The 14746-nt window shown below is 43.1% G+C and overlaps 1 protein-coding gene across 10 annotated transcripts in view; it reads left to right on the top strand.

Annotated features, from left to right (window-relative positions):
* Positions 1 to 4209, top strand: part of DTNA (dystrobrevin alpha) — a 180969-nt gene extending 176760 nt beyond the window's left edge. For 3 of the 10 annotated variants that reach the window (XM_066181832.1, XM_066181790.1, XM_066181799.1), the window contains one exon: positions 579 to 4206. In XM_066181832.1, coding sequence (XP_066037929.1) covers positions 579 to 734 — 156 coding nt within the window. In that variant the 3' untranslated portion in view covers positions 735 to 4206. Of the gene's footprint in view, positions 1 to 578 lie in introns of all 10 variants that reach the window. The other 7 variants (XM_066181763.1, XM_066181753.1, XM_066181782.1 and 4 more) reach the window with 5 other exon arrangements.
* The last annotated feature ends 10537 nt before the right edge of the window (positions 4210 to 14746 follow it).

Here is a 14746-nt window from a genome sequence, read left to right as displayed (position 1 = left end):
CACCAGCAGAAACTGCACCAGTGGACTTGGCTGTTCATGAGCTGTAGTACCCAGAATCATCCTTTCAAGTAACTGCAGGTTTTTTTAGACACAGTAAAACATACAAGACATTTACATGTAAGGGGAGGCTCATGATGGTGAGTGACTCTAAATCAAGTGGCTGAACACTGCACAAGGTAGTTAAAAAATGGTTTCACTTTCAATAGTCTATTTATAGAGCAATCTGGAAGGGGAAAGTGGAAGGGAAAATGGGAGCACTGCAAATCTGTGTCAATGCAGACTGAGTTACCCCAAAGTCCCGCAGCAGAGCAGGCAACAGTCGTCTTGCCCATGGCAAGGAAAGTTTCCAACTTCCCACATGCCTTGTAAGTTTCTATTTACAGCTCAAATACCTATGGCTCACCTAGGTAGAATGGCTTTTTTCTTTTTCTAACTCCTTGAGGAGTAACCACAGGAATTGGCCAGCTTCCTTTTTCTCTCAATAAAACAGCAGTCAGAGGCTTTACTTGCTCTGCCTGCCTGGGTGCAGCATGTTAAAACAGCCCTCTTTAAAAACTTTCCATAATGTTTCTCAACAGGGAAGCTGCAGTCAGACAGACAATGAAAGCTACGTGAGAACTGATGATGAGGAGAGCTGCTTTCGGACAGACGACGAAGAAAACTCAGCTGCGAACTTCACAGAAGAGTGGAACCAAGAGGTGCAGCGTCTCTTGACAAAAAAATCACATAACTAAGTTCTGAGGACTGTAGCACAGTACTTTTGTTCTAAGAGTTGTAGTTTGTAGATGTGTGTTTTTTGACGACAAGACTTTTTGTTTAAAGCTAACTTACATTAGCTACATCTTCTGTAACATGGCTCATTACTGGCGAAGCAAACAGACTGACGCGCGTGCTGCTGTCACACATGACGGCGCTGTTAATAACTCACGTAAACCCTTTGCACATGATATTGAACCTGTTCAGTTTACAATGACAATACTGTTTATAGTTAGAAATTTGATTTCTGAATATTTGAGATTTTAGTAGATCAGTTTACTATACACTGTACATTTTCTTTTCCACGGGAGAAATAAAAAGCGACAATTATGCATTTAACACTGAATGGTTATACTCCTGAGTGTATATATCTAGTAGCCCAAAAAACAAAGTACCAGATTATATTTGCAATTTGTTTGCAAGTCTTTAAATAAGGCTTATACGAAATGTACTAAAATAATAATAATATAATTAATAATAATAATAAACTTCTCTAAGTTAGGGCTAATGTGTAACTTAGGAATGTTTCTTTCAAAATAATCTAACAAATCAGCCATAGAAGTTAGTGTAAATATTTTTTTTCCAAATAGATATCATATACAAAAGGTGACATTCAAATGATATAGAATCTAGTTTTTAAATCAGCACAGATCTTCTTAAAACTGTGAACTATGTTTTGAAATACTTGTTGCTAAAGCTGTTTATAAACCACAGGTGCCATAAGATCCCTGAACTGACTGATGTTACGTATAATCCTCCATGGTATTGTTTCATTGATGTTTTAGCTTTAGTAAGCATGTGTTCAACAAACCAGCTCTTTCCATCTCTCTGCCCCTCCTCCTCCTCCTCCCTGCCCCCTTCCATTATGTTATTTTCGAGGCCTTCAGCTTTAAATGTACAGGCTTAAAGTGCGCTTGCAACTGTTCTCTTTTGATTTCCGAATGTGTACTGCCTTAGCCAGCCACCAGATGTTCTGCATGCCCTCTTGGAAATGTGTGGTGAGACTCTTTCAGAGCTGGATGGAGAAATAGCGATCAGTGAAAAGCACAAGAAGAGCAGTGGATTTTTTCGAAAGGACAGGCATACAGTTACAGAATTGGAGTTTCGTCCGGTTTAGTATTTTTCCCGTATCAAGGCATTTCAGGAGAAAGGGGACTGACCTGGCCATTGGGCAGGGTTAGGCAGTGAGGCTGCTGGCTAAAAAGCGTTTGCTCTGCTGTGACTACAAACCTACAGATACTCCCGAGCAGGCATTGACACAAACTATCATCAGTGTGCTCCCCAGAGCACCCTGCTCCGAAACAAAGGTGACACCTCTGTGACACTTGGCACTGCCGTGCAGAGGAACCAGAGCCAGGCCAGGGTCTGCTGGAGCAGTGGCTGGGCAGGGACACCAGGAGGTGTTCCACGCTGGCCACCCAGCCCTCCTGAGCTGCGTTAGTGTGAGCTCGGGGCCGCCTCTGTGCCAAGGTAACTTCACTGCCCTAATACAATATTGGGCTTCCAGTACCTGGCTGACCTGAAGTGACGCTGTCTAACAGCCCTGCAAACAGTGGTGTTTCATACAGATATTTCACACCAGCACCGTTTGCCTACAGCAAGTGATGAGATACCCATCCAAAGCAGGTTAACGTGGCTTGTCTGTCCTTGCTTTCATGGTGACGTGGATGTGTGCTGCCGTGTTTACGTGAGATTGCTATGTAGCTCGACCCAGTAAGTCCACTTGTTTGCATGCATTCTCCAGGCTCGTGGCTGTTTCCCTGGGCACTATGTGTTAGGGAATGAGTATCTGTATGAAAGAGCTGCTGCCATTTTTCACTTTCATGTCATTTTATTGTGTATGCAGATCTCTTGTCTGTATATCCTTGCGTATCTGGGCTTGCTCTCAGACATCCAAATGCATACTAAGGGATCCAGATATCTTCATGTAAGCTTTTCATTTTTGCAATCACTGGTCTTTGCTCCTGGGGTATGTGCCATCCTGGCAAGGCAGGCACCATATCCTCCACTGTCCCCTCCTCCAACCTCCTCTCAGGAATGAGTTAGCCTCCACTAGTGCCTAGCACTCCATGTTTTAAGCTACTCCAGTGAACCTGTAGACATTGCTGTCAGCTCAGGATTCCAGGCAAGCATTTCCTGAACAGGGAGCAAACAAGCTAGAACACAGCTACGTGCAATGGCTGATTAATTCAACCCATGCCATGTTTAACTGTACCCAAAGTAATAGATCCCTCTCATCACCTTAATGTCTGCGTGCTCATTATCACCACGCTTAAAATAGATGCACTAGTCTAAATCCATTGCAAGAGCTTCCGAACTAGGAGTAAGAACTGAAGTTTACCAATCAAACCCCTTTCTTTTAGGCTGGTGTCAACAAGATGATCCCTTAGAGTTGAGGTTCTGGGTCCCTTATGCCCTGGAGCTCTGAGCTGGAGCACCTCTTACTTAGCTCTGCAAATGTCTATTTTGAGCATTTTTCCAACTGTTAAGCTGGCTGCATTTTCACCCAGCTGGTCTTTGTCTGTTTGTTGAATATTATTTTGGTTGTGGTTTGCGGTCATTAAAACAAGCACAGTTACAGGAAAGGTCCCTGGTACGGCCCTTTTCTTAACTGCCAATGGCCCATCTCAGCTGTCAAACTCCGGGTGGTTTTGCTGTCACTGGAAGAAAACCAGTGGTTTGGAATCAGGAGACAGGGATGTGAAGATGTATAGGGTCCTTGAATGTCCAAAGCGAAGGTGGAGAATGGGTTGTCTGTAAGTAGTAATGTTAACTAAACTGCATAAAAAGGTGTGTGGCCTTTGTTGTGATATAATATGTATTTTCTTATATGCATGAGCCAAATCGTTGCATCATAATTTATCATAAGTGTGTCCGCCTTTACTTTCAGTCATCATCTTCTCCCATCCTTATTGGTTCTTGGCAATTACTGTAGATAGACCTTGTAAATATTGCAACCCCAAGTTGCTGTAATCACATTGGTTCAATTCAGCAGACGGAGCTGTGAACAACAAGCACTCCACAGTGTCCTGAAGAATAAAGGGCATTTTTACCTTTGAACCAAAAAAAAAAATAAAATAAAATAAAAAAAAATTACTAAGAGTTACATCTTGAGGCTACTAACTGCAACGCATTTTTAAAACTACTGTACTTGACACCACTTGAGGCAGAGACACTAAAGATGTCACGATATTCATTGGTATTGTAACAGAACTGCTATTGTATGGGGTTTTTGTATTGCTGTTAAGTATTGTTTTGTGTGTGTGTGTTGGAACCTACTGGGGACATGTTATATTTTGAAGTGATTAAACTATTTAATTGTGTGTCTATATTTTGGAATGGAATTATTTCTTCATTAAAAAGATTTTTAAAAGGAATTTATGGAGCATCATGTTGGTGGCTTATTTTGGTTTTGCATGTCCTGTTCCGTGGAGCCCAAACAGCAGGGTTTTTCAGTAGGGAAGGAAAGTATGTCCCTGTGGTGCAGCAAGTGGTCTTTATCACCTCCACCACTTCAGGAGAGAACTCCTTCCACCACCTTCCACAGTGCTTTGAACTTGGTACCGAGCAGCACCTGCTTTCAGTGGCCTGAGCAGTTTCTTCTTTCTTCCTTTCTCTAATTCTCCGTATCTATAGCAATTTCACAACCCGAAAATGAAGTTCTCCATCTGTAAAACAGCTGCCCCTGTATCCACTTAACAGCAGTGAAAATGACCATAAGCAGAAGACATCAGGGTCTGACAAGGTGCCTGGTACAAACTTAGAAGGTGGTACGTGGTTCTCAGGAACCTAAACTATCTGCAATAGTGTAATTTTTTCTTAGCCACTGTGTTTCTCCGGCCTTAGAAGAGACAAACGTTGGAATGGGCACGTTTGAATGGCTTTACCATACACAGTCATGTGTTCTTCTGTTGCAGATGAACACAAAGTCTGTTTTTCCAATTACGCTTTCGTCTCTATTTACTGTAGTTGTTGGTAATTGCAACTGGCTGCTAAGCTAAAAGAGCAGGGAGCTGCAACGCAAGAGCTCACACTTAAAGCAGCAAGTCTGTGTTCTGATGCAGTCCTTGGGGCTACTTCGTCAGGACGTGGCAACATCTGAAGTGCCCAGTGGTGCAGCTGGGTGTGGTGGCAGCCCTTCCCAGCAGATGCACTGCAGCTGCTGTCCCAGAGTGTGTCCCTGACATCCAAAATATCCCCAGCTGTGCACACAGCATTGTTAGCTGGCCAGTGAGTTACACCAGGGAGGGGTCTGTTGGATGGAAAGCAGTAGCAGCACACCAGAAATACTCTCTATCTGCTTAGCAGATACCCCAGTGTGGTGGGAAGCAGATAAAGCCCAGTCTGCTGCCTCCTTCAGCACTGACTGCTGTGGTAACCTATAAATCACCAGGGTTTATTTGCCCTAATTCCCCTGTCTACAAGTTGATGTTCTTCAATAAAGATGATCATTTTACACTGTAAATTGTTTGCCAGATCTGCTGGACTTTGCCTCCACAATCCCAGTCCAAATTCATCTCCACAAGATTGTAATGTATGATGACATATCATCAGCTCATGAGGATAACTCTGTTTTATCCATGCATAATCCCAAATTGCTGTGTTGTTTCCTAACCCACAATCAAGTCTATGGCCCCTGGGGAGCAAAGGAGCCAGTGAAAACTAATTTATAGGCAAGGGCTGTTTTTCTCTTTGCCTCTTGGTTACTCTGTCTGCTTTTTGCAAGGAAAGTAGACTCATACAGGAGGAAATAAATTACTTTCATTTGCAAAAGGAAATAAAATAATAAAAAATAATAAAAAATAAATTAAAATTTAAATTAACATTAAATTAAAATAAAATCAAATAATAAATTGTGGCCTTTATATCTGGGTAGTTGGCTGCTTGGCAGCATCAGCACTGACCTAGGGGACTAAAAGCATCTGAAATATTCTGAAAGCACCTGAAAGTCCTTCAGCAGCACACAATTCTGTGGCTGCTCTTCCAAAATTTGCTTAGGCCTGTTGCTCAGCAGTTTTATACTCCCCTGCAAGCAGCTCTTAGGTCTGGGTGAAACCCTTAAGAGACTATTGCAGGAATATGAAGCTGGGTTTATCAGCAAAATACAATATGTTGGGTAGGAAGAGCAATCTCTATTGTTCCACAGAGAAAAAATGTATTGAAGAATTTCATACGCCTCAGGATCATCCTTTCTAATACCCCAGATAATCCACAGATTAAGGATTCCTATTTGCTTTCTCCTAAATTACTGCCACCAGTTGAATTGCCTGTGGATTAGGACAGCTATCCCCAGTGCCAGCACTGCACCAAGCCTTTGGCTGCAAAAGGCAGAGCAGCAGAATTAGGCTACACTTCTCCCAGCCTTTCCATTCCCCAGGAAACAGGTCCCAAACTGGAAAAAGTTTTTCTGAGGGCCCAAAACTCTGGAACTTCCAAAAAAGCTGCTTTAGGCTAGAAACCTTCTAGGACAAGGCTGAGGGTTGTGCACAGGGGAGGAGGGGAATTGTGCAACCACATCATCCAAAGATGGTTAATGCATAAGAAAAGGTGGTTAATGCAGCTTGAAGATAATAAAGACTGAAGAGACAAGTGATGTGAAAGAATAGTTGCTTTTGTGTGTCCTGGTAGGCACTGAAGGAGGCCATGGTGCATTTTGTCATTGGTATGTGATGCTGCAGAATGTAGTTTGCTATTTAATGTAAGATCATTTACTACTAGCAAATTAATTTCCTCCTGGCTTACGTTTTGTACATAACACTCAGCAGTGGCCAGATGGCAGATGTGTCAGGCCTGCTGCTTGTTATGCTAATTGTCAGCCATGAAGGCTGCCCAGTTAATGCTTCTGCCCTGCTTGCTGCAGCCCAGCATTGCTGCTAGACCCCAACATTGCCTGCAGCCAGCAAGCTCATTCAGAGAAGAGGCGCCCTCCAAGCTCCTGTTTTGACTGATTTTCTTGCTACTGCTCAGTTCAGTTTCCATCCCTCTTTTTCTGTCAAAAAAAAAAAAATAAAAAAATTTAAAAAAAAATAAAAAAGTCAAACTGGTTTCCAGTATGGGGATGTGTCTGTGCACACCTGCATTTCTCACCTTTTGGTCTTTGAAGCCCCCAGACCCTTTGGAAGCCTCCCCTAACCCCAGGCAGGGGTTCAGAGCATCCATCCCTGCTCCTCCTCCCTCCACCACATGCACCTCAGTGCGATTTCAGGACAGGCTGCTCCTCGCCTGCACCAACACTTCTCCTTGTGGTTTTGGTGGTGCTATTCAGCACCTCCTCATGGAGCAGGGGCTGCTGCTCACCTGGGAAAGAAGTTTCTCACTGCTGCCTTCCTGTCCCACTTCCCATGGGAGCTGCTATGGGGCCCAGACTAAGTTTTTCCTGGATATGATTCCTTGTTCAGGTCAAGAAGTTCCTTTTGGACGTCCGAAATCCTTTCCCGGTTTCACCGAACAACCAAATGTGTTTGTGCTTCCATGAGCCACAGAGTTCCCTCCCCTCCTGCAGCCCTCAGTGGTGCCTAATCCAATTACACCTTTTTTTTTTTTTTCTTTTTCTTATTTTGCTTTATTCAGGCTTCTAGCAGTAGAATAAATAAATATATCTCCCGTTTTGCACCTACAATGCTGCAAGGAGTAGGAACCAGGTGCTTAACAGGTCTCTGCACTTCTTTAACATCTGCCTTCATGTGAAAAAGCAAGAGATTACATGCTCTGGAGGAAGCGCTTTCACCATCATTTTCATTATGTAGGTGCAATTGAACTTAGAAATCCCCCCCAAGAGACCTCAGCTCTGACAAGCGAGCCTATTGTCCTCTCCACAAAGTAGTAAAGTTGTATTTTAGTCCTTTCACATGGCACTGCGTGCTGTCTGGAGTGCCTTCCGTTTGTTACCTATAATAATTGCACCCTGGCTCTCGGCTCATTTGCCCAGAGACCCTCACAGCCCCCAGCCCCCCAGCAGATGGGGGGGAACTCAAATACTGTTTGTTTCAGCTGAAAGGCTGATACTGAAGTTAGTGCAGATGGTAATTAGCACTTGAGGGAGTGCTGTTTCCAGGGAATCCTCTCATCACTCGCTCTGACTCACAGGCTTAGTGGAGGACACTTCACCAGAAACACGTTTTCTGCTACTTTTGGATCTAAGCTCCCACAAATTAATTAACTGCGTTCATGTATAAATGCAAGAAGGAGGAATGCAGAACACTTTTGTAAGGTCGCCCTCATGAGAAATCTATGCAGACAGACACCTGTTCACCAATTTAAAACTGGGTTTTTAGAGGTTATACAAAGTCTGCACAGCTCTAGTATTGATTGTTTGTCTGGCAAAGTGATAATCAACAGAAAAATTAACTGGGTTTGACTGCAAGTTGGGATTGCCAAGGCTGATGGTGCCCGGAAGCAGAAAAATTAAACTGTTTTATGTTTAGCTGGGGATGCCTCGCTTAACCCAAAGGGAGCGAACCCGGAGGACTAAAACCAAATGAAAACCAGATCACTGGTTGAGTAGCTGTTCAGTGGCCAGCTACTGCTTTCCTTAGGAAGCAATTCATTATTCCTCTTACATTTTGCGCTGCTGGGAGTGAAACGTCTCATCTGCTCAGCCAACACTGCCGAGTGGCAGGTGGTTTTCCTGCCACAAGGACACAGCAGGCTCAGTCCTGCCATGGCTGGGCCATTAGGTACAGCTGAGGTACAGCAGGCAGAAATTTGCCCTAATAGCTCTCTCAAGCTGATAGCAGGACTGCATCTGGTCAGCTCTTTACTAAAATGTGATGAATAACCATGGAGTGTTTTCCCTGGCTGCTGAAACCTATTCCAAAATGGAAATAACATTCATGTCTTTAGCCACCTAGCAGACGAGACAGAAAAACTGGTGGCCTTGAGCAGAAAGTGTGAGCCAGCTTAATTCTGGGGTGAGGTTTCCCACCAAGATGTGTGCTAATTCAGAAAGCAAGAACCCTTGTGTCAGATCCTTTCCCTTTCCTTTGCTATAGACTGTCAGTACTAATATCTATAATATTTATTGGTCTCACCTCTGAATATAGAGCTTGGCCAACACATTTAAAAAAAAACTGGGAAAGGCAAATTGTGTTGAGTATCTGCGTCATGCCCTGTTGCCTAGGTAGCTACATCTAATATTCAGGGACTTGTTTCTAGGAATTATGAGCTAGAGAGATAAACAAGCTCTTTTAAAGAGGCAGAAGGGAAGAGGACTCAAAATTGGTTTGCTGCATTTACTTTGTTGTGCTCACTGGGCCATTCATGGTCTGATGATGGCCTAGAAACAGAGAGACCCTGTGGGAGTGTTTGCCTTGCTCCCCCCAGGCAGCTCTGTGTGCCCAGCCTTGTGCAATCCCTGGCATGGACACACACATGAGCACACAGCCCAAGGAGATTGCTCTTGTTATGTGGAGAAAAGAGCGACATTCCAGATTGCTCGGGGTGAGTCAGATGTTGTACAAAGTGATGCAGTTTGCCTGGATCAGGCTGCTCTCATTTTCACTGTGCAAGAGGATGAACAGCCCCCACCAGGTAAAGGTGAGAGCTGCACTGCCTGTGTCCTCATGCCAGCGCTGCTGGCCATTCCCTGCCACACATGGTACCCATCCATATCCCAAGAGCTGCCTTTCCTTGTCTCAAAAATTGGGCACCAGTTCTGCTTTTGTGAGATCCCACTGCTGTGAGGGCTCTGATTTTTCAGCACAGTGACCAGCAAGCTTTCTGGCCTTGTTTTTGTGCCTTCAGAGCGTGCACATGCTGTGCTGCAAGTCAGGGTCCCACCATGCCAAACACAGACAGGTGTCTCTCCCCCTCCAGAGATGAAATACTCCAGGAAAAACACATGAAGGAAGTATAAAAAGTTGAAGTGATGGGGATATTCACCTGCTAACATGAAGTATCAGCAGACATAATTGGTTGGCCTCAGGCCAATTTACCTCTAAGATGCCAATAGACAGCTGTTCTTCGGAGTGTCAACAACGTGTTCTTGCCCACCAAGCCCCATCTGATTGAAGCAGCACTAGTCCAGCTCCCCTGATCCAGACAGAACTTTTCTCAAAGGGCATAGTAGTAATGAAAATGTTTATTCTTCACAGCCCATGAATTAATTTCATCACCATTTAGCAATACCACAGATGTAACTCCAGGAAAACCTATTTTCAATATACTGTATGTCTATAGAGCTATTCAAGCTTGCTCCAGAATTTCCGGTCTGACTTCTAGCAAGTTCAGCCCAACCCAGCAGTTCCCCTCATCTAATTTCCCACAGAGACATGTGGACGTGTCTTTAGCTGTGTAAACCTAATTATGCTCCCTCAGCCCCAAAACTGACAACTAAATTACTGTTACAGAATACTTGCAGAACAAAGCTTAACCAGAAGCGCCACAGTGTGATTTGTTGGACCAGCAGTCTGAAAAGAAAGATTGTTATGCAAATCTAATTTGGAAATCATTAGCAAGAGTGATGTGATAGAACAGAATCCTTTTATTTTTAAAAGGGATTCCACCTTATTAGAACCACATTCAGTTTCTGGATACATTAGCATAAGTAAATTGCAGGAATATGAAGTATATTTTGTGTGGTAGATGGGCTTTTGAAGCTTAAGTCTCAGTCATATATTGCAGTCCTAAAAGCGATCTTAAATAGTCTTTAAAAATCCAGCCTCTGTGCTAAGTGTGATTTCTTTCCCTTGTAAAGCTGCAAAATTGTTGTTCAGGAAGCACTTGTTTTCAGCAGAAAGTTGGAAGTGTTCATAAATTAACCCACACTGAAAATTAAAGGTATCCACCCAGGCTGGTCCCAGCCCATATTTTTCTCCATCCAGTACCTTTCCTCCTGTATTCTCTGCCTGACATAAACCTACAATCCCTGAAGATCTGCTGCTACACAGGGGTAATACAACATAATCCTGGAAGAAGTAATCTCTGCATAGTTGAGGCTTCATTTGTACGTCTGCCTTACATGGTTACAAGAACCAATGTACACTTGTTGTAAAACTCGAAGAATAAATAAATTTAAAAAAAAAAAAAGGAAGTAAAATCAAAAGCCTGGGGTTTATTTATTGCAGATAAGGACTTTCCCATAGAAAATAATCATAGGAATGAAAGAGTTGTGCCACATTTTTCATGACAAACAAAGAAAAAAAAAAGTAGTACAGATTTTTGGCATGATGCCATGCTTCAGATTTTCGACAGCCCCTTTCGCTGCATGTAGAGACAATAATCCTGGTGCAAAGTGAGCCAAGCCACTGGCATGCAGAACGATTTTCAGCCTGCCTTTCCTTCCACACTGCAGCTCCAGCTACTGTACAGCTTGATGTGAAGTCTTGGTCCCATGATTATTCGTTCTGCGTCCCTTCAGGTTTTCAGTAGAAACAGGGGAACTAATGGGCAGTGGGGAATGAGACCAGAAAAGAATAAAATCACTTCGGAATTATTCTAAACTCTTCCCTGAGTTTTTCATGGACATCAGGGACATCAGGGATATTTAACGCCTTGTCCTTAAGCATAAAATCATACCTAAAACCCCGCTGTTGGCTTATATTTTCAATTTCTGACCAAAAAGCATAATTTTTGCTGCCATTGCTGCATTTCCTCTCCTCCTTCATTCTCTTAACCTAAAAAGGTTTCTTTTCTTTTCCAAGGCCTATCTCTGCTCCATGATGTCCTCCTCCAGGCCCTGGTCAATCTGCATGACCAGCATTTTGTCTCAACTTGTCTCACTGGTGGGACACATTTGGGTCACAGCCACCCCCTCATGCCCCAGGGACAGTAACCCTGGTCCTTCCAGGAGGGAGGAGGCCTGATGTGCTGGTCTCCATGCGCTACCATTTGGATTGAGGATAACCATCTGCCTGGAGAGCACCACCACGAGCTCTCCAGGAGGGAGCTCTCCACCCTGGCTCTAGAAAACCTGGTCCTGAGTCACAGCTTTCCTCCCCATTAAAGCAGAGTCTACTGCCTTCTCCAACACACAGTTTAACTTAAGGCTGAAGTTCAGTGAGACTCCCAAGTCATGGACTGTGACTATCAAGAGAGAGAAGAAGAATCGCTTTCCCCAGTTTCCTTTTGCTCTTACTATGCTTCAGCAAAGACCTTTACTTCCATGGCTTTGAATATTTTCTTCCTCAAGAGTGTCTTTGTTTTCTGCATGAGACATTTACCTCTTGTCTAACCTCAAAAATTCAGGTGTCTGGAAATTTGGAGAAATTACAGCCTCAGAGAAGCCTCAAGACTAAACAATTAAGTAGAAGAGGAGCTTCCAGGCAGCCTGTAAATTCCTGGGCAAAGACTGTAAACTTGTCCAAGTTCTGTTCATTTGTTTATTTTCTCAAACATCTGCTTTAATACAGTGGTAAATTAACATTTTATGGTGACATTGTGTATGTTTGTAGCCCACATCTCTTATTATCACCTGTGTCAGCCAAGGTTCCCAGCTAGTCAGCACCTGCAAAAGCAGAGGAGGACAGATCTGGCTTCACCATTGTTCTGAGGTCACAGGGTAAAAAACTAGGAGACAGTTTTTTCTTTTTCAAGTAATTTGAGCTTTTAAAATGCACAAGAAGGAATGATTACAAAGATCCACAGCACCTCTTTAAATCCTTTGCTATGAATGGTCATCATTAACATCTGTTTGAATGACACAGGTACTAACTCTGTTTGTTCAATTTTGCACACACAAATATTTCATGTTTTAGCATGAAAAAATAATAGAGGGTGGTTATTTTTATCACTATTGTTGTTATTATTATTATTGCTGCTGCTGTTGTTATTACTATTCTTTTTATTAATAATAATATTAATGTTGTTGCCATTATATTTTATTTCATGGATATGAAATTTATTCAGATAAAAATCAGTTGTAAGAGAAAATTCCTTTTTTATAGAGATACTAACAACACACACACGCACACACATTGAAGGAGGTAGCATGAACTCATTCCAAAGTGAGAGCTTTACAGTTACTTTATATACTAAATATTTTGATAAACTGCATTTGAATGCATGCAATCAGTCCAAAATTTCACAGATGTCAGACTCAGGCAAGGGTGCATGTGCACACATGCCTGGGGAGACAACAGGGGGACACTTGTATGCCTTGTGCATTTCAGATTTATTTCAGCTTTAAAGAGAAAACTCTAATTAACAAAATGGAGTTGCTGTCAGATACGTTCTTCTCTGTTGGTTTCTATTTATAATTCCCACGGGATGGAAATTAAGCCGAAACACAAATTGTGAAATACAAAAATCAGAATACATTAATTCTACCACCTCTGCCTGTTCCCCTGAAGAGCTCCTGTGAGAAGGCACACCAGGTGTCTCCTCTCTCTGCACTTCCATCCATCCCTCCTCTGGCTTTCAATTGCTTGGAAGGCAGGGTGTGGGAGCTGAACAAGTGCTGTGCAGCACAACCCGGAGCACTGTTGCTGTAAAGGTTTTCCAGTTCCTGTGGGACTGTCCAAGTCAAGCAAATGCCTAACTGATCAGTGTTGTTCTGTGGATACATTGCTGCTGGAGAGGGGGATTTTAGGAGTCTGGGCAGTGCTGGGGGCTGTTGACAGGCGTGAGGTAACACGTTGACAGCATTATTCCCATTTGTGACAGCATTCCCTGGTGAAGCTGTTGCAGGACACTTGCTTAACCTGCTTATTTTGTTTGTGCATCCACCAAGACTTCCAGAGTTACTTTATCCTACTGTTCTGGAATAACATACCAATTGGTGAGTAAGCGACTGGAACTGTAAGTTATGCATAAGTGAAGGGTTTCACCTCTGCCGCAGCTCCTCTGCAGAGGAGGTAATGTGCTGCTGTCACACTTTGCAAAGCTCAGCCAAAGATCACAGAGATCAGCTCCCTGGCCAGCTATGCCATCCTCTGACTTACTCAGCAAAATTACTTTTATATGTCTGCCCTGGTCACATTTCTCCTTGCTTAGCTCATAAAGAAACCCAAATAAATCTCCCTTGAATCCAAATTCACGGGTTCTATAAACTGGTTCAGCCAGCAATATCTGTGCTCTTCTCTGCTGGGAGCATGCCTGAATTATCCACTTGCCTCCTGGCTCTGCCTGTACACTCAGAAGCCAGAATAACCCCAAAAGCTAAACCTTCAACAGCATAATCCCATTTCACTTTTCACTTGATCCTTTACCACAGACATTCTTCATCATTTGCCCCATGCAATGCCTTTGCATGATGCTTGTTAGAAGAAGTTGCTGTAAAACACATTGGTGAATTAAGGATTGTGACCCCTATACCTCCAGAAGGCAATAAAAAGGCTTATTAATAACAAACTTGATTGATGGGATGGGACAGCAGTGTTAAGGAAATTTCTTGTTCATTAGTTGATTTAGAGTTCTAGGAACCACAGATCATACTGTGCTCACTAGGGCTTAGCCAAAGAATGAGACAAAGATGGTGACATCTCTACCACAAAAAATTGATTTCAGTAGTAGTTAGATCATACTTTGGACCAGCTGTGGAAAGGATTAAAATTTTCTAGTAATAGATCCAAATGCATGGGTCATTCAGGGACACAAGATGAATAAGTGTTATCACCATACCATGAAACCAGATTTGCGTCCCACTTTGCATGGTCCTTCCCTGGTGTGGTCATGATAGTCTTTCATAACACAAAGCTAAATTAAGACCATCCTTACACTTTATCACTCAGATTACGAGATTCTTCATTCATCCATGGGGTCCAATGCCTCTGCCTTAGGCTACCTATACCAGGCATGCACCAAACCTATTGTGAGATATCTCGCTCTCCCTGCCTCCACAGACCTGGAGCGCTCAGTGAATAAGGTGACCAGAAAATCCTTCTGGCTCCTCATCAAACTGAATTTAGCCAAACAGCCCCAAACCCTGGTGTCTCTGTCCTTTCTATGTCCTCTTGAGACAGGTTGCCAGTGTATTTTTAGCTTGGGCGGTGTGGCTGCACCCCGCCTACTTATCGTTTGTTGCCATCTCAGATCCTGTTTCCCCAAAATAAGG

This window comes from Chamaea fasciata, unplaced genomic scaffold, assembly GCF_029207755.1.
Source record: "Chamaea fasciata isolate MVZ Bird 193981 ecotype frontalis unplaced genomic scaffold, bChaFas1.0.hap1 SCAF_1, whole genome shotgun sequence".
Classification (NCBI taxonomy): Eukaryota; Metazoa; Chordata; class Aves; order Passeriformes; family Sylviidae; genus Chamaea; species Chamaea fasciata.
The sequence above is the reverse complement of the archived record's forward strand: the minus strand, read 5'-3'. Positions and strand labels throughout refer to the sequence as shown.